This window comes from Macrotis lagotis, chromosome 3 (genome assembly GCF_037893015.1).
Source record: "Macrotis lagotis isolate mMagLag1 chromosome 3, bilby.v1.9.chrom.fasta, whole genome shotgun sequence".
Lineage (NCBI taxonomy): Eukaryota > Metazoa > Chordata > Mammalia > Peramelemorphia > Peramelidae > Macrotis > Macrotis lagotis.
Genome location: NC_133660.1, coordinates 192,610,475 through 192,629,438, shown reverse-complemented (window position 1 = coordinate 192,629,438; position 18,964 = coordinate 192,610,475). Strand labels below are relative to the sequence as shown.

At 32.7% G+C, this 18,964-nt stretch overlaps 1 protein-coding gene across 3 annotated transcripts in view; it reads left to right on the top strand.

The window, feature by feature from the left end:
- The window catches only part of STIM2 (stromal interaction molecule 2), a 173,529-nt gene extending 161,367 nt beyond the window's left edge, over positions 1-12,162 (top strand). For 2 of the 3 annotated variants that reach the window (XM_074229654.1, XM_074229656.1), the window contains 6 exons: positions 2,773-2,940; positions 3,185-3,208; positions 3,661-3,761; positions 4,027-4,265; positions 6,033-6,288; positions 11,444-12,162. In XM_074229654.1, the coding sequence (XP_074085755.1) occupies positions 2,773-2,940; positions 3,185-3,208; positions 3,661-3,761; positions 4,027-4,265; positions 6,033-6,288; positions 11,444-11,921 (1,266 nt within the window). In that variant the 3' untranslated portion in view covers positions 11,922-12,162. The remainder of the gene's footprint in view (positions 1-2,772; positions 2,941-3,184; positions 3,209-3,660; positions 3,762-4,026; positions 4,266-6,032; positions 6,289-11,443) is intronic. The other variant, XM_074229655.1, reaches the window with a different exon arrangement.
- Positions 12,163-18,964: the final 6,802 nt, after the last annotated feature.

Sequence of the window (18,964 nt, the reverse complement as noted above, 5' to 3'; positions counted from 1 at the left end):
CTCAAAGGAATTAGAGCCTCCTCCCTTACAGGGAAATTCACATTTCATAAGTCTTTTGCCCAGTTCATTCTGAGAAGTCAAAATTGACTCTAGATGAATATTAGGCTTAGTGGAGTGTCACATAGTCACACATCTATTTTGTATATCAGTTTTTTATAATTAACAATAATGTTAGGGCGGCAGGTGGCGCAGTGTATAGAGCACCGGCCCTGGAGTCAGGAGTATCTGAGTTCAGATCTGGCTTCAGACATTTAATAATGACCTAGCTGTGTGCCCTTCGGCAATCCACTTAACCCCATTGCCTTGCAAAAAAAAATCTTAAAAAAATGATGTCAAAGGTTACATAGAGGTTAAGAAAGATGAGAATTGAGAAAAAAGGTCCCTGGATTTGGCAGTTAAGATACCTTGACATTGGAGAGAGAGATCATTTCTGCTTGAATGATGAGATTAGAAACTAGGCTGTCAAAAGTTAAAAGAGAAGCCTCAAGAAGATTAGCTATAAAAGCCAAGAAAGATATTGGAAAACAGTTATCTGGGATAGATGATGAATCAAGTGAGCATTTTTTAGGATGAATGAATTATGGGACATGTTTTTAGTAGAGAGGTAGTCAGTAATCACATAGAGATTGAAGATACGTGAGAACAGTAGTGATAGAGAGGTCAAGGATATTTTCTTTTGGGGATGGGATGGAATGACCTTTTTTTTTAGGTTTTTTTTTTTTTTTTGCAAGGCAATGAGGTTAAGTGGCTTGCCCAAGACCACACAGCTAGGTCATTATTAAGTGTCTGAGACCAGATTTGAACCCAGGTACTCCTGACTCCAGGGCCGGTGCTTTATCCATTGCGCCACCTAGCTGCTCCGGATGGAATGACTTTTGCATGTACAAGGGCAAAGTAAAGGACCTCCTCTTTATGTAAGAGGGGAGGTGAAGGAAGAGTTAGTCACATAAAATATCTGGGGAATATAAAATACATGGGAAGAGAATGAACTCTTTTTTAAGTGAAATAATGAGGCAAGGCCCTGGGCTATCAAGATAGGAGGAGGGAAAGCCATGGTAAGTTTGAGGAAGGATTGTTTTTAAAGGGCCGCTGTGGTGAGAGAAAATGGATTAATTAGAGAAGCTTAAAAGGTTTGTTTACCATCACTTAGGACTTAGGTGAAGTTATGTAACATAAATTTGTAGTGGACTCATACTGGTATGTGACTCCCCACCTTTGTTCATCAGCACATACATGAGAGTGTGGATAGTGGTGCTGATCTGGTTGAGATTAAAGATTTGGACTTGACAGGTCATCCTCAACAAATGTGACAAGGGGGGGGGGGCAAAGAACTCAAGAAATAAAGGTTATATTTAGCTGAACTGGTTCACCAGGTCATCAAGATGGATAAGGAATAAGATTGTGATTAGTGGAGGGATGAGTAAGATGAGAACTGAAGGGTGGAAGGATTGGAGGTCATGGTGTCGACAAAAGCAAGAGGAAAGTTGAAATGTTAAATTGTGGATCAAATAGGAGAATAAGGAAGTTGAACATTTTGGGATGTGGGTAAGATCAAAGTTATGATCATCCTTATGTGTGCTGAATAATTATTTGGTCATAGAAAATTAGTAAATTGAGCACCTGGGATGTTAGGGTTTGAGGGAATATCAATATATATGTTGAAATCATTGGGAATGAGGGCAGGAATTGGCAGTATTGAACTCATTGAGAAAGGAAGGGGCATGTCCAGCAGGTCTGTACACAACAATTTTGTGTGATTGGGTGGTAGACATGAATTATGTGAACCTCAAAAGAGGAAAATTACTGAGTAATGGTGGTATCCCATTGTTTGGAAATTATTTTTGAATTGAAATTTGCCTCTCTATAATTTCTCTCTGTTGATACTAGTTTTTCTCTACATGAAATTAAACAGAATAAAGTTAATCCCTTCTCTACCTCATTATAGAAGACAGTGATTACTTTCCTTCCCCCAGGTCTTTTCTTGTCTCTAACTTAGCCTAAACAACTATAATTCTTTCAGGTGATCCTTGCCTAACACAATATCAAATTCTCTTACCGGAGTGGTTATTTTCTTTTAGATTGATTCTAGTTTGTCAGTGTCCCTTTTAAAATGAAGCACCATAAGCTAAACATTATATTCTACATGTTGCCTTAGTCAGGGAAGTGAACAATGAACCTGGGAATATGTTTTTGGCTGCTTACTCATATTTTTGATCATTTGAATTTCCTAAACTTTGAAACTTTTCAGAGTTTTTCTTTTTCCTTTTCACATAAATTCTGTTTTTTTCATGTCTTCCCTTAATGGAAGATAAGCAATTGACTTTATCTGAAATACTGTCATTCCCTACTGTGATTGCTACCTCCAAGCCATTGATTTACCCCACTTTACTTGACATTCATATTACACAGTAATTCCACTCTCCAGATTTTTTTTACCACCATTGTCTATCATTGTCCAGTACCCATATCTACTTTCAGTGATTAATTTAGCAAGAGTTAATTAAGTTTTTGCTATACAGGAGATTTTATAAAGATGTAACGTGGACTTAAGGTTCTGATGAAGACTTTTCCTTTGTAGTATAACACAAACATCCCATCTGATATGACAATAGTTTATGTAAATTTTGCAAGGATATATGCCTACTAGGTGATGATTTAAAAAAAATGTCAAGAGCAGTTCATTAAAGCAACCATTAAAAAATGAAGGTGGACTTTATAAAAAATGTATTGCACAGTTATATCTTAATCATTTATGTATTCCTCATTTTTAAGGTTCGGATGGCTCTGAAAAAAGCTGAGAAGGAATTTGAATTAAGAAGTACTTGGTCGGTTCCTGATGCATTGCAAAAATGGCTTCAGTTAACACATGAAGTGGAAGTCCAGTACTACAATATTAAGAGGCAAAATGCTGAAATGCAGTTAGCAATTGCTAAAGATGAGGTATTTTATTTTGTCTCATATTTTAAGAATATAGTGATTTTGTTTCTTAAAAAGACCATTTAAAATTTTTTAAAGATATTGAACAATATTTTTTTGGTGTTTTAACTTTAGTCTTTTTGTAGTATTAGGTTATGTAAATTACATTTAATTTAGAAGACTGTGTATATTACCAAGAGGAAATTAATGTCAGTTAAAAATATTCATCATTATTTTAAATGTTTTATACGGAGCTTTTCTCCTCCAGGTTGCTGCTTCATATCTGATTCAGGTTAGTAGTAACTGAAAGTTCCTATCTGACACCTTATTTAATTGTTTCATAATAAGAGGAAACATTAACTTGGTTTATTGTAAACCCAAGTGCTTACTTAACTAACTCCCTCCTTTGTAGTAGGATACAGTTAACACCTTTTTTTGTAACCTCAGTGGAAAGACTCAGGTTTCTTGATTTTTGTTCTTGTTTATTGCTGATGTTAGAGATTAGGGAAAAATTCTTTAGAAAAGGGATTTGAGTTTCATTGACTATTAATGCCTTTTGAGAAAGCATGCCCCACTTTATTGTTCTCTGGACACCATAAAATTGTTTTCTAAGTTACTAATTTTATAACAATTTCCATGATAATTAAATTTATTTTAAGCAGAATAAACTTTATTAATAGATATTATTTGTAATTATTTTCAGGTTCATGTTTAGATTCATTCTTTCTTTTCTGATATTCTTAGGCAGAGAAGATTAAAAAAAAGAGAAACACAGTCTTTGGGACTCTACATGTTGCACACAGCTCATCTCTGGATGAAGTGGACCATAAAATTCTTGAGGCAAAGTAAGAAAATTAAAATCGGCAATCTCTTAACATGATGACTTTTTTTTGATTAATATATGTTTACATCAATATTTGGCATATCATTTTGATCAAGTGAGTTGAACAAATTATTATGCCCTTCTGAGAATGGTTAATTTTTTCTTTTATCAATATCAGTAAATACATGGTGTTAATTATTATACTATGAACTTGTTATAGTCACATTTGTTATTTAACATCAAATTCACTAAGATGATGAATAGCTACTGTCTTTAACTTTTCCCAGGAAAGCTCTCTCTGAGCTGACAACTTGTTTACGAGAACGACTTTTTCGCTGGCAGCAAATTGAGAAGATCTGTGGTTTTCAAATAGCGCATAATTCAGGGCTACCAAGTCTGACATCTTCTCTTTATTCTGATCACAGTTGGGTAGTGATGCCTAGAGTGTCTATTCCACCCTACCCAATTGCTGGCGGAGTTGATGACTTAGATGAAGATACACCTCCAATAGTCTCACAGTTTTCAGGTGCGTTATATGGTTAAAACAGATGATATATAATAGACTGTTATAATTAAGATAGTAAAATTGATGATATAAATTTTTTTAATTATCAGATTTTTAATGTGGCTTTTAAAAAATCATTGTCTGACAATCTATTTCTTTTTCCTCTGCATTATCATTTCCTTTGCATTATCATTTAAATACTCAGATTTGAAAAATATAATTTGTGAAACCATGATATTGAATTCAAATAAACATTGAGAATTAATTTTCTTACTGAACCAATCAGCATGTATTTATTAAACACTTGCTGCACACACAAAGCTATTGTAGTTACAAAGAAGCACCAGGCAGAGTCACTCCTTTAGCAGATGCCTAACCATTGAGGAAGCAAACATATGCATAAGCCAGTAATTAATAGTTGATGATACGTACTGTCTGAAAAGTATGGAGAATTGGACAATAGTATGTTAAACTTAACAGAAAGGCTTGGGCACTTAAATCACCTAAAATTCCTGGAAAAGATGAAGTAAGAAGTTTTTTTGTTTTTTTTTCCTAAAGAATTTAAACATTTTGTATAAATGAAATGAGAGTACTTGAGGACCAAATAGGAAAAGAAATGAGAGTATAGAAGAAAGAATTTGAAAGGGAATTAAGAACTTTGCAAAAGAAATATTTTAAAACTTTGCCCATGTAGCAAACTCCCTGAAAATTTGAATATGGACCAAGGACCTTGGACTAGTCAGAACTTTTCTTTGGGCCTCAGTTGGCTTAACTCTTAGCTGAGAAGGTCTTAAAGGTCAAGGTGCCTTACAACTCTAAATTTTATTTATTTCCAATTACAGGCAAAGATAGTTTTCAACATTCATCCATTTGCAGGTTTTTGAGTTCCACATTTTTCTACCACTCTCCCTTCCCTTCCTCCTCTCCATGGCAGCAGCCAGTCTGGTAAAAGATCTCTAAATCTAGAATTCTATTTAAAGCATGTAACTTTATAATGTCATTTTGTTGTTGTGGATAGTGAACTGATCTCAAACTTAAGACCTTTGTTCTTATTCTGTTCCTGATACATGCTGTGTGACCCCGGGCAAGTTACTTAACCTCTTTGTGCCCTAGTCAACCTTTTAATACTATAATTAGTTACTGAGCACAGTCCCATCTCCATTGATCCATAGCATTTCCTCCTCAGGGATTCTCTGAATCAGTGAAAGCATAATATTAAAAAAAATGCATTTAAGTAGCAGATCAGAATGATACTCTAATTTATAATTTATTGAAGTTGATTTTAGTATCTACATTCAGTTTTAGTATGTGAAAAGTCATGTGCCTAAAATCAATCCCAAAATATAACTACATGATTGAAGAAGATCGTTTAATACCTGGAACCATTAATGCTTTTTCACTTGATACAAGAATCCTTTAAATAATTTATTATAAAATACTGTGAAATTTAACAATCTTTAGCAAATTTAGCAATCTTTAAGGTGACTCAATATGTCAAGATTAGGCAATTGGTGATATTATTGACCATATTCATTTTAATTTCTCTTAGCTTTTAAGCCATTTGCTATCAAATTAAGTATTTATTTCTCAAAGAAACTCTAATTTTCATATAAGCAAGTAGAGGCAGAGGACAAATGTGGTAAAAAGATAGTCAGACAATTGTAACTGACAATTCTCTTCTGTATGTAAATAAATAATATGAATAAAGGGAGTACATGGTCATAATTTCAATTTGAACTGTATTTAGTGGAGTGTTCTTAAATATTTATTCTTTTTTTTTATTTTTAGGGTCCATATCAAAACCTTCTGTATCATTAGCAAGAAGTAGCAGCCTGTGTCGTTCTCGCCGAAGTATTGTACCATCATCTCCACAGTCTCCACATACTCAGCTTCCTTCACATACACCTCATCCTCGGCATCCTCAACATATACAACATTCTTTGCCTTCCCCTGACCCTGATATTCTTTCAGTTTCAAGTTGCCCTGCTCTTTATCGCACAGAAGAGGAGGAAGAGGCCATTTACTTCACTGCTGACAAACAGTGGTATGTGAAATGAACTGATAATTTTAAAAATTGTTTTAGGTGTAGGTATTTGAAAATGTTATGTGTCAGATGAGGTATCATAGAAAAGCCTGTCTTTGAGTCATGATTACCTTTTTTTTTTTTTTTTTTGCTTTTTAATGTTAGTGCAACTGGTGTGATAGCATGAAAGAGCTCTAAATTGAGAATCTAAAGAACTAAGTTTGAGTCCCAGCTTGACTGTTTATCAGCTTATGATCTTGTGTTAGTCACTTAACTATGTTTAAGTCTCAATTTCCTTACTTATAAGGTAACTTTCACATAGTGAGCATTATGTGAAAAAACATGTTAGAAATTGTAAAACACTATCTTATTATAAAGAACACTACTACTACTGCTACTACTTACTACTACTACTACTTATAATAATAATATTAATAGGAAATATGATTTTGTACTAGCATTAACATCCGTGGGTTTTTGTTTACTTTTCTTTACAATGGGGAGAGAGAGAGGGTAAGATGATATCTAACTAATTTTCTTTAAGTCCATTAATAGCATTTTTATTATAGTTGTCATGAGTCTTTTGGCTAGGACATACTGCCCATATGTATAGCACTTATGACCACTGTTTTTTTGATTTGTCCTAAATTTTATAAAAAGCCTATCAAAAAGGAATAGAAGAATCAGACTTATACACTAACAAAATAGTCACTTTGTTTACTTTTAAAAAACATTTGCAAAGTTGAAAGAAAATCTAGTTATAAAGTAATTACTAGAATAATATCATTATGAAATAATAAATGTTCTTTTTACTCATTCTGAGCTTTAGAAAAATCCTCATTGCTTAAATTGGCAAAAATTTTGATATGATTAATTTTCTGTGTACTTGTGTAGTAAAATTGATCATACATAGTAGAGAAAACCCAGGGAAAGGTAGGATTTACTTGTCTTAGCTTACTTGAATTCCTTGATTCTCAATTTTTTTGGGTATGTAGGGATGAGAAACCTTCTAATATATTATGGGGTTTAGTTTTATTAGGTTTTTATTGGATACAAATCTTGGGAAATATTTTTAACCTGCATTAGAATTTCACACACCAGCCAAATGACAGAAAATATTTGAGTCACATAACAAAATATCTAGTAAATTAGTAATTTTAATGAAATAGCTAGCTGTTTATAGAGAGACAGTTGAAGATCAGAGAGTTTGACAGTCTCAGGGAATAGTGACATGAGCCTTTCAATTACTGGCCATCCAGTCATAGAGGAAGAAGTTTGGTGGCATCTCCAACCACCTACTTACTGCTCTGGATTGCTTTTATGTGTATATTGCCCCATGCTTCTAAACTGTGCTGTGTTTCTGCCAGTGAGATAAATTATGTGAAAGTGCTTTGAAGTGAAAAGTCCTGAGCAAAGTAAGGGATATTCCTCAATCATATAATTATTGATTTGTCAAAAAAATTACAGTGAAAGAATTTGTCTTGGAAATTCATATACTTGTGAAGTTAGCATTCACACATTCATGAGTAAAGCATATGGATATGATAAAACAAAAACAGTAATTCCATGCATGAGTAGACCATGAGAATGCTTCATATGTTCTAGTACTCACCCCACCAGTACAGATTACACATTTTGTGTCTTTAAAAGAACAAATAACAAAAAATTCTTTATTAAACTATAACAAATATTATCAAATAAAATTGGCATTTCAATAAACATTGTACATCCTGAAAGGATTTTGCATGAAACTCCAAATCTGTTAATGTGCTTGCCTCCATCTTTTGAAACTCTTCTTGTCTGATTCCTTCTATTCTCTTTTTCTATTGTGTATTTTGGGGGTTGGAGTGAGATTCTATTCTACACCCACATTCTCTTACTCCTTACCCATTAAAAACAGCAGTAACATTCTTGTAACAAATATTCATAGTCAGGTGACACAAAATCCCACATTGGTAGTGACCAAAATTATATGTATCTCATTTTGCATGTTGAATCCAGTACTTTTTTGTCATGAGGATAATATGCCTTGTTGTTAGTATTCTGGAATCATGTTTAGTCATTTCATTGATCAGAGTTCCTAAGGCTTTCAAAATTATTTTTTCTTTATAATTGTTATTGTATAAATTGTTCTCCTGATTCTAGTCACTTCACTTTGTATTTTATCTTTTCCAAGTTTATCTGAAAGTGTTCCCATTTATAATTCCTTATTTTATGATAGTATTCCATTACTTTTATATGCCATGTTGGTTTATCCATTTTCCAGTTGATATACACTCTTAGTTTCCTGTTCTTAGCCATTATAAAAAAAGGAACCATTATAAATATAAATATTTTCCTTCATACATATTCTTCTTAACATGTTTGATTTATAGGAGAGTCACTCAATATGATAGAAATCTTATTGTGTTGTATTGGTGGTTCCCAGGATGATATTGAGGCTATATCCTATGACTTTAATTTTTCATTTTTCTTGCTTTATGAGTAGTTCACTTCCTTTTCCATTCATTTTTGTCGTGAACGTTTTTACACTATTTGTCGTTCACAAGAAATTATTAGTAACAATTAATAGTTATTAGTATAAAATACATGTTAGAATAGAGAAGAAACAACTGGAGAAGAACCTTGTATTATCCTAAATATATTAGAAGTGATTATAAACTAGGACTTCTCTCCTATTAGTCCTTGATAATATTAGCCATTAGTAGTTGTTGAGTTTCTTTCAGTTCTTCCCACTTTCAATCCAGTATTCATTTCAGTGGCACAATGGAAGGAGCACTGGCCTTGTTTTGAGGGGGATAGGATTTTGAATCCAACCTCAGACACTTGACTCCTACAAGCTGTGTGACCTTGGACAAGACAATTAACCCTGATTGCCTCTCCTCCAGGGCCATCTCCTGTTGTCCTGATTCGTATCTGGCTGCTGGACCCAGATGGTTCTGGAGAAGAAAGTGAGGCTGATGACTTAACACAGCCCCACATTACTCAAATCCAATTTTTGTGCTTGTCATGACATCACCTCCCTGATGTTGTGATCTTCGAAAATGAAGGACAAACATTATCATTTCATTATACTGTGCTATGTTATTTTATTTTTGGCCTGGACTTGTGCTTTCATAAGTGTAGGGAATCCCTTGTGAAGAAATTCCTTTAATTCAAACAGATCATATTCTCACAGAATTGTCTGGGAAAATGAAATATTAAATGATGTGCCCAAGGTCTCTCTGAGGCTATATTTGAGCCTAGGGTTTCTTGCACCTAAGATTGGCTCTCTATTTATTATGCTTCTACTTAAATATTAATTTAGTGGCTTTAAATTGTAGAGTAAAGCAAATGGACATTGTTTCTGCTATTTACTGGAGAATGCTACACTGTCAATAATAGGACTAATCTTTCCCAGCATAACAGTTATGTGTGGGTTCAGTTAAAATATTCTTTTTTAAAAAAAAGTTTTTGCAAGACAGTGGGGTTAAGTGACTTGCCCAAGGTCATACGGCTAGGCAATTATTAAGTATCTTAAGACCGGATTTGAACTCAGGCCCACCTGACTCCAAGGCTGGTGCTCTATCCACTGTACCATCTAGCTGCCCCTTGAAATATTCTTTTACCAAAAAAAGAGGCTTTTTCAACTCTAATTATAGTACCAGGAAAATGTTATTGCTAGTGTCCTCAGCTTCCCCATAATGTCAACTACCTTGTGCTTCTTAGGATGAGTGGTAGTATTAACTTTGAAAGAATCCTAATACATGGGGTCTTCAGGTCTATAACTCAACCCAGACAATATTGGAAAACTTGCACAGTGCTGTCCTAAAAAATGGATAGATGATTACAGGTGTGAGTTGTGAGAATAGCAATAGCATGGTAGGTAGTTTTATGAACAATTTCTTTTTTTTTTTATATCCCCATTTCTCCCTTTTGTTGAATATTTCTTTTCTTGGCTGTCTCTCCCCCTTTTTGGTGACTCCTTTATATCTACCCCTTTTTCTCTGTGTTTTTCAAAACTGAGAAAGGAGCAACAATAAAAGTCATGAAGGAATGGGTAGAGAAAGATGCCTATTGACTTAGAATCCTTTAATTTGAACATTTTAGTGGATAAAGAAATTTTTTGAAAAATTGCCTGTAAAATCTTGATTTTGAAGTTAAACTCCTTAAAGTGTTGTGGTATGCCATTGTCTTTTCAGTGTGAAAGGGTGGTAAGTGAGAAATGATTGGATTGTAAAAATAAAAAAAAAACTTCAATCTAATTTCTAAAAATCAAGGGAGTAATTCTCATTTGAGAATTTATCCAGAGGAGATTCATGACTAACAGAAAATGTTTACAAAAGTTTTTGTAATCATGTTCCTAACAGATACTTAGAGTATAATCAGATTCTGAAAATCAGTGGTTAGTATAACATTATATTTCCCAATTGATGTTTACATTTCCTTTGTCTCTTTGTTTAATTTAATTGATTCTGATTTAGAACATTCCAATAATAAATATTTATGTAATTCCTCCAATAATATATGTCAATTATAAGGCAATTTTAGGAGTGTTAATTTTTTAAAAAGATTTGAATAAGATAGAGTATCCTAGACAGTTTTAGTTCATATTATCTTCCCTTTTAATGATAATAATATTAAGCATATCACAGCACTGTACCTTTATGCATTTTAATTGATTTCCTACTTTTTTATTTGCAATAAAAAACACTAAACTTTCCAGTTAATTTTTAACTCTTGAGCTGACCAAAAAATTTAGGAAATGATTGGAAGATGGAAGAAGAAGAAAACTATTTTTCAAATGTTACCACTCAGTTGTATTTGGAAATATACATTGAATAAGACAATGATTTCTAATGTATTTTGAAATAAAAAAATGGTTAAACTGTCTAGAATGTAGTAACAGTATTTCTGTTTTTGATTTGTTATAGACTTTTTAATATTAGAAATATAATTATTTCAGCATTTCCTCTATTTCCTAAATTAAACATCAGTTTTTTGTGTTCTGACAAATAATGTAAATCTCAATAATGAAGATTATTCTTGGTTTGATTATTGAAATTTTGAAATTCACTTACAGTATTCTGCCCTTTAGCACAGTTAAATGTAGTTGTATATTGACTAAATTAGAATATCATCTTTGTCTGTTAGCATTTGATCTTTAGCGTTTTTGTTTTGATTTTATTTCATTCAGGGAAGTGCCAGATACAGCTTCAGAATGTGACTCCTTAAACTCATCCATTGGAAGAAAGCAGTCTCCTCCTTCAAGCCTTGAGATATACCATACATTGTCTCCTCGAAAAATATCGAAGGAGGAACTTTCATTAGAAGATTCATCCAGAGGAGACTCACCAGTAACTGCTAATCTTTCCAGAGGTTCTCCTGATTGTATAGGACTGACAGAAACTAAGAGTATGATATTCAGTCCTGCAAGCAAGGTATATAATGGTATCTTGGAGAAATCCTGCAGCATGAACCAACTTTCTAGTGGTATGCCTGCTCCTAAACCTCGCCACACTTCATGTTCATCAACCAACAATGAAAGCAAACCTATTCAAGAAATCCTAAAAGTCCCTAGGATAAGCAGCATCCCACAGGACCTTTGTCAGAATGGAGAGAAAAGCAAAAAGCCATCAAAAATTAGAAGTCTTTTTAAGAAGAAATCCAAATGAATTGGCTGGTAGAAATCCATAAGTGTGTGGCATCATTAAACCTTTCTTTATCTTTCACTTAAAATTTTTTTTTGTTATTTTAAAATTTTAGGAATGTAATTCCATTTGGTCTTTCCAGAATGAATGCCATAGTGGAATGCCCTTAAAGCCAACTGTTTGCTTATTAAAGTGACTCTACCATCAGTATGTCATACCAGCTGTCACTGAAAAATCATTAAAACATTGAGACAGTTTACAGTTATTCCTGCCTATTTATTTCTCCTTTGTTATTAGTTATGTATATAACAAATTTTTTTGAAAGCCACTTTGGACTTCTCAGCTTTAATGGACTAGTAAGCCGGCATGGGCTTGCAAAAATTTCTTGTTTACCAGAGCATCTTCTTATCTTTCCACAGAGCTATTTACAATACTGGACTAAGTAACTTAAACGAAGTAAAACTAATTGCACTACTGTTTTCCAGACTGGAAAAAAAAAATCTCTGCAAGTAAAACTGTAGGGCTTATAAAATGACTAAGGAGAGGAAGCTGTTTTCACTTTTAAATCTAAATGGGTTTTTAAGTAGAACCTAGAATTTCTAACTGACTTGATTTCTGGAAATGGAAACCCACATTTTTATTATGGGAAGCTTCTTTAGACGCATTTATTATTCTAAAGTTTTGAGTCCTGCTGTAAAGTTCATGGTTTTTGTTTCTGTTGTTTTTTTCCCAAGGGCTTTCACTGTGATTTTACTGCATTGCAGGCTGTATGATAAAAGATATAAATAATTTAATGATCTGAGGTTCTGATTCTTTTTCCTAGTAGCAACCTTGGAACTTGATTGAAGGACTTAAAACATTCACAAACTTAAACTGGGGACTCGGGGAAATGGGCACTTGTTTACAGACTTTGAATAATTACAAAGGATATTTGGTTTGTGAAACTTTGTACTGTGGAAAAGATAATAAATTGGAGACATTATTGCGTGGGATTGTGTTGATTTATGTTGAGGATGACATTCCACTAAAACAGTTATTTGATTGTTTGAAAGCTGTGATAAGCTTAATTGTTGTTTCATTGCCTTATGCATAATAGTGGCGTTTTTGAAGTTGAGTTTCAAAAAAATACATATCTTGCTTTATAATGTATATGACTAATGGTGTTAAATGTTCTACTATTAAGGCAAAAATATACATTCCTAGTGCATTATAATTTGTTATTTGGGATTCATTAACTTGACATTTCAGGTATAATATTTGGATAACTTTCCTTGAGTTACTTATAAAAGTTTAACTCAGATAAGCAAAATGAATACTATTCAGGATTTTTTTGCCTTCATGTTTCAGCACTTAAAAAAAAATCTGGATTTTTTTTTCCCTCATCGGTTCTATGAATAAAAGCCTGTACTTACTGACTGGAAGCAGTTTTTTTGCACAAAATGGATGTTTCCAGGTGTTTAGCTGAGCTTTTATATTAAGATTACATGAAAATGCTGATTGGTAAACAGAAATTTTCACTCCAAAGAAATGCTTTCACTTATTTGAATGTACTAGTTGCAATCTTATGTAAAAATTATAACTATTGATTCTATTTAAAACTTAAAGACATGTTAAGATTTTTCTTTAGAATATAATTTAGACTAATCTAAGTGATCCTCTTAGTTTTTAGGGCTTGATCCATACATAAGATAAGTTCTTGAATAAAAGGTTGAAGTAAAAAGGGGAAAAAAGTGCTAAGATTAGGATATGCTGACTTGAAGGGTCAAGAAAAGAAGTAAGGGCAGGGCTTATACTAATTTGTTCAGGATGTAAGAGATAATGTGAAAATAAAGGATGATAAAAACAAGGGGAAAGCTATAAAGAATTAAAAAAGGATTCAGAGACTTTCATTGAAGTGTTTGAACTTTTAACAATACACTTGGCTTATTTACCAGGCAGAACTTGAGAGTCAGCAACATCCTATAATGGTTAGTTTTCATTTAGCTGGAAACTTTGGGAAATGAACATGGTCTTTCTGGTCTTAACTAGTGAAGACTATCTATGTGGTAGATAATTAAGTTCATTCTCTGATCTCCCCTTTTCTTTGCAGGTAAAGGAGCTTCTTTAATGATTTGCCTCTTTGAAGTATATTTATTTAGAACTTTACATGTAATATGTACTTAAAATGCATTTTCAGTGAGGTAATTGTAATTAATTTGCATTTTACATGATTTGCATAGGAACTGGGTTAGAGTTTACCACATTTAACTCATTTATTAACATTATAGATGGGGGCAGCTAGGAGGTGCAGTGGATCAAGCATTGACCATGGAGTTAGGACCCTGGATTCAAATCTGGCCTCAGACACTTAGTCCCTTAACCCCATTGCCTTGCAAAAATCCAAAAAAAAAAAACAAAACAAAAAACCCAAAAGCATCATAGATAATATGAGCTAGGTTTTAGAGAGTATATATAAAATTAGAAAATTGAATTAAACAAATATATAAAAAATAGAAATGCCATTCATTGTCATGTTCAGATAGGTTGCCCAAGACCTCATCAGTGGAACTGAACCCTAGATGTTCAATTATCAGTGATACACACTATGAAGAGTGTATCAACTATAACTATATTCAAGTTGATATTCTACTGTAATTTAAATTTGTAACTTCAATATATATCTTTAGATAGTTTTGCTGTATTTCCTCAGAAATCCTTGGAAAACTTCAAGGGAGAAAATGATTAATAGGCTTATGCGGCGATTTCAAAGTGATTTTAGAGGTCAGATTTGAAGAACAACATGTTATAAAATATTGAATCCCTAATCAGATTTATAAGAATTTCAAAAGATAAAAAATAAGAAAGTATGTTGGACTTTTATTTTTTACCTATACATGTAGGTCCAAATTAAAAAGGTTAATCCAGAAATTAATTCCTGAGCTACTTGCTTAACACATGAGTAACATTTTGTTATAGAAATAGTGTGATAGGTAGTAGTTAAGCTTCTAGGCCAGGCCACAAAATCTTTTATCTAATGGTGCTACATAAGTAAAAAAAAAAAATGCTTAAGTAGAACTATGAAGGTTTTCCTGTAAACACAGAAAAAAGGAAACACAAAGGTATAGATGATATTCCACAGAAGCAGAAGGCAGTGAGTCCCCAAGAACACTCATTAATCCTTCATCTTGCCCCACAGAGCTCTTAGTGACTTGAGAAACAGGAAAGTGCCTGAATTGGAATTTTAAATCCTCATTACTATGTATATGCAATAGATTACAGATCCAAAATATATAATAGACTTTTCTCTTTTATTTAGGTGAATTATATTAGCTGACTATAATTAAATTCACTTACATATTTTTTAATCAAGGCAGTGAGGTTAAGTGACTTGCCCAAGGTCATACAGCTAGATAATAAGTGTCTAAGGTTGAATTTGAACTCAGATTCTCCTGACTCCAAGGCCGGTGCTCTATCCACTGTGCCACCTAGCTGACCCTACATATTACTTTTTATTTGCCTTATTAAGGGGAGAAGTGACCCTTTAAAAAATTAATATAAAAAAGGTATTTGTACTTCTTTCCCCTACCCCCACTCAAATCCTTACTTTTCGATGTTGGGAAAAATAGAAAACCCTTTAACAAATACTCATAATTAAGCAAAACAAATTAATGCATCGTCTATATCCAGTCTTATTCTGCACCCAAGGCCATTACTTCTTTGTCAAAAAGTGGATTTTATGCTTCATCATCAGTGTACTGCTCCAGAGTCTTGGTTGGTAATTGCATTGATCAGAATTTTCAAATCTTTCAAAAGTTATTTGGTTTTTTCTGTTATTGTTCTGTTATTCTACACAGTGTTCTCCTTTTCACTGCATCAATTCATTCAAATCTTTACTGGTTTCACTAAAATTGTCTTTCATAATTTATTGTGGCATATTCATTTCATTAATCACAATTGGTTTAGCCATTTCCTATTTGATGTACACCCCTTTTGTATCTAGTTTTTTGCCACTACAAAAACTCTGTCCTTATGTGTGTTTGTGGGTGCATGGATATAAATGTAGGTATATATTTGCATGTGTATGCATACACACGGGTGTATGTGTATATGGATGACTTTTTGGTATTTTAGGAGGTATAACTATCAGTTCTTACATGTTCTTATTCTAACAGTACATCCTCAGTTCCTATCAACCTGAAAAGTCTATAAAGTTCATTATCAAGATTTTCCCAGAGCAAATCTTTCAGTGTTTGTGAAAGTTTGGAAAGATCTCACTCTGATTAAAAAAACATTTTTTAAAAGTGTAACAAGGATATCAAAATTTAGATAAGATTGTCATAAATTGAAATTAAATGTGAAATATGAGTTTGGAAATATATTTCAAAGAACTTAGAAGATTAAAAAATCAGCTGAAAGGTTTGCTAATTTACTTAAACTTGAGTTGACATTATATTTTAATAAACTTCTTTATATTCAAATACAAATGAATGTAATTGAACTTTTTAAATTACTATCTTTACCTTTTTTAGAGATGTTTCCCCCCCACTTGATTCAAAAATGGTGTTGTGGAATCTTTTTTTTCAACTTGTAACTATAGTTGTTGACTTATTATTACACTACTGGAAGTAATTACTAAGTGTACTTTTATCCATATTATTAAAAACTTTTTATCCTTTTTAGTAAAAAAAAAGTTTTGTTTGGAGCAACTAGGTGGCACAGTGGATTGAGTACCAGCCCTTGAGTGGGGAGGATTTTAGTTCAAATGTGACCTCAGACATTTACCTGTGTGACCTTGGGCAAGTCACTTAATCCTATTGCCTTGCCCCCCCCCCAACAGTCTTGATTAAAAAAAACTTACTTGGTTTATACTTGGTCTTAGAAATGTTACTTTATTCTTGATTCTCAGATCTCAAGTGAAGGCAGTTTTGTTTAGTATACTTTTCTTAAGTTATTTTAGTATCTAGTTGAGGTTGAGAATTAAATCCAATTTAAACTAATAACCTTGGTCAATTATGATAAACTATGGTTTACACAAAAGCAAGATAGTCTCCTTTCAAGTCAGTTTTGCTATACTACAACATTTGTACTCCTCAGAACCACCATGCTATGCAAAATCATCCAATAAAAACTATGGGGCTTAAGGGGAAAATGGAGTTATGGGTGCAGCATTCAACTTTATCAATGACATCAAAAAGATAGGAACCTAATAAAAATAATAGCACAGTTTGATACATGCTAAATGGTTAAGAAATACATAAATAGTATAATAAATAAAAAGGGCATCTGGATTCAGGTTATAAATGCAAAATTTACATGATGTTCCAAGTTTGCTAACAAATCAATTACTTTGAAACAAATACTATATCACAACTACTTTAACTTTACAATCAACTAAACAGAATGACACAATTATAAGTGTTAAAAGGTAAAAATACTTTTCAAGACATAACAATGTGAGAGTAGCTAGAAGAAATAGTTTTTAAATTGGCAGTTGTTACAATAATTTTTTTTTGTTTATAGTTACATTGGACTCTTTCATTAGCTTGTAATCTTTACAGTTACCCAGAGGTAACTAAAGTATAGTAGCAGCACCATTTTACCTATATAGAAATTGAATACAAAGTCACATAGCTAATAAATAGTATAGACAGTCAATAGTCAATCCTGACTTTCTGATTCTAATTTAAGTTATTTTTCCTCTAGGTAAGAATATAGGAGGAAAGGTACTGGAATAAATATGATAGGATAAGGACAGATTATTTCTGGTCTTCCATGAACTAATAGTTTATATTCAACCAGTAAATTGACAATCTGCAAAATTTTTGCCATGGTTCAACAAATCCATTTTTATTATGGTTGTTAATATCAGTGATAGAAACTAATGTAGAAAAGGAGTAATATCTGTCTAGTCAAGAAGAGGACAATTTGGAGTTTTCCAAAGAAAAATTCAATACTTATATATTAGCTAGTTCAGAGCGTATTTTGATACCTAATGTTATCTGTGACTTCATTTGTGTTAGGTATTATGCATTTAAATTTGAAATTTAACATTTGAAGACCCATTTCCTCACACAATGAATTGTTGGCATCACTCCTCTGAAGTTTTGATTGTTATTATATGACAATTAAGTGGTTATATCAGTTGATTTAAAGAGGTTAGATTAATTACAAGGTTTTCTCAGTCCTTTGACTTCACAAGAGAGGAAAAGCTTAGGTCTCCCTAAGTTTCATCAACTTCATTTTTAAAATGAGGAAGTTGGACTAGATGACCTTTGGGGTTTCATCTAACTCTTAAGTCACTAGGATGATTACAAAGCCAGAAAAGCCTTCCTTCACTGTGGCTCTGCATAAGAATAATTTAAATGAACATTTAGAGGCAACCACCATGGGTCTTTTTACATGCTTGAGATGTAAGTGCTAAACTTGATAAAAGTCCTTTGCCCCAGAATTTATCAGTAAATATGTTTTTTTAATGTCATTTTTTCCAATTTGCATGAAAAGATAGTTTTCAGCATTCATTTTTTACAAGATTGAGTTCCATATTTTTTTCTCATTCCTCCCTCTTGGGCCCCCAATCCAAACCAAAAAGCAATCTGATACATATGCAATCATGAAAACATTTCCACATTAAACATTGTGGAAGAAGAAACAGTACTAAAAGAGAAAATCAAGAAAAACTTAGTATGTTTTGATCTGCAGTCATGCTCCATAGTTCTTTTTCTGGATGTGGATAGCATGTTTTATCATAAGTCTTTCGGAATTATCTTAGAATCATTGTATTGCTGGGAAGAGCTCAGTCAATCACAGTCAACACACACAATGTCCTATTACTATATACAATGTTCTCCTGGCTCTCACTAAGACTTCAGAGGTTTTTCCACCTGATAATTTTTATAACAGTAATATTTCATTAGGTTCACATGCCACAACTTGCTAGCCATTTCCCCTTTGATGGATTGGAAAAAATTCCAATTTTTAACTACCATAAAAAAGAGCTGCTGTAAATATATATATATATATATATATATACATATATATATATATATGCATATATATATATATATATGTATATATTACCCTTTGGACAT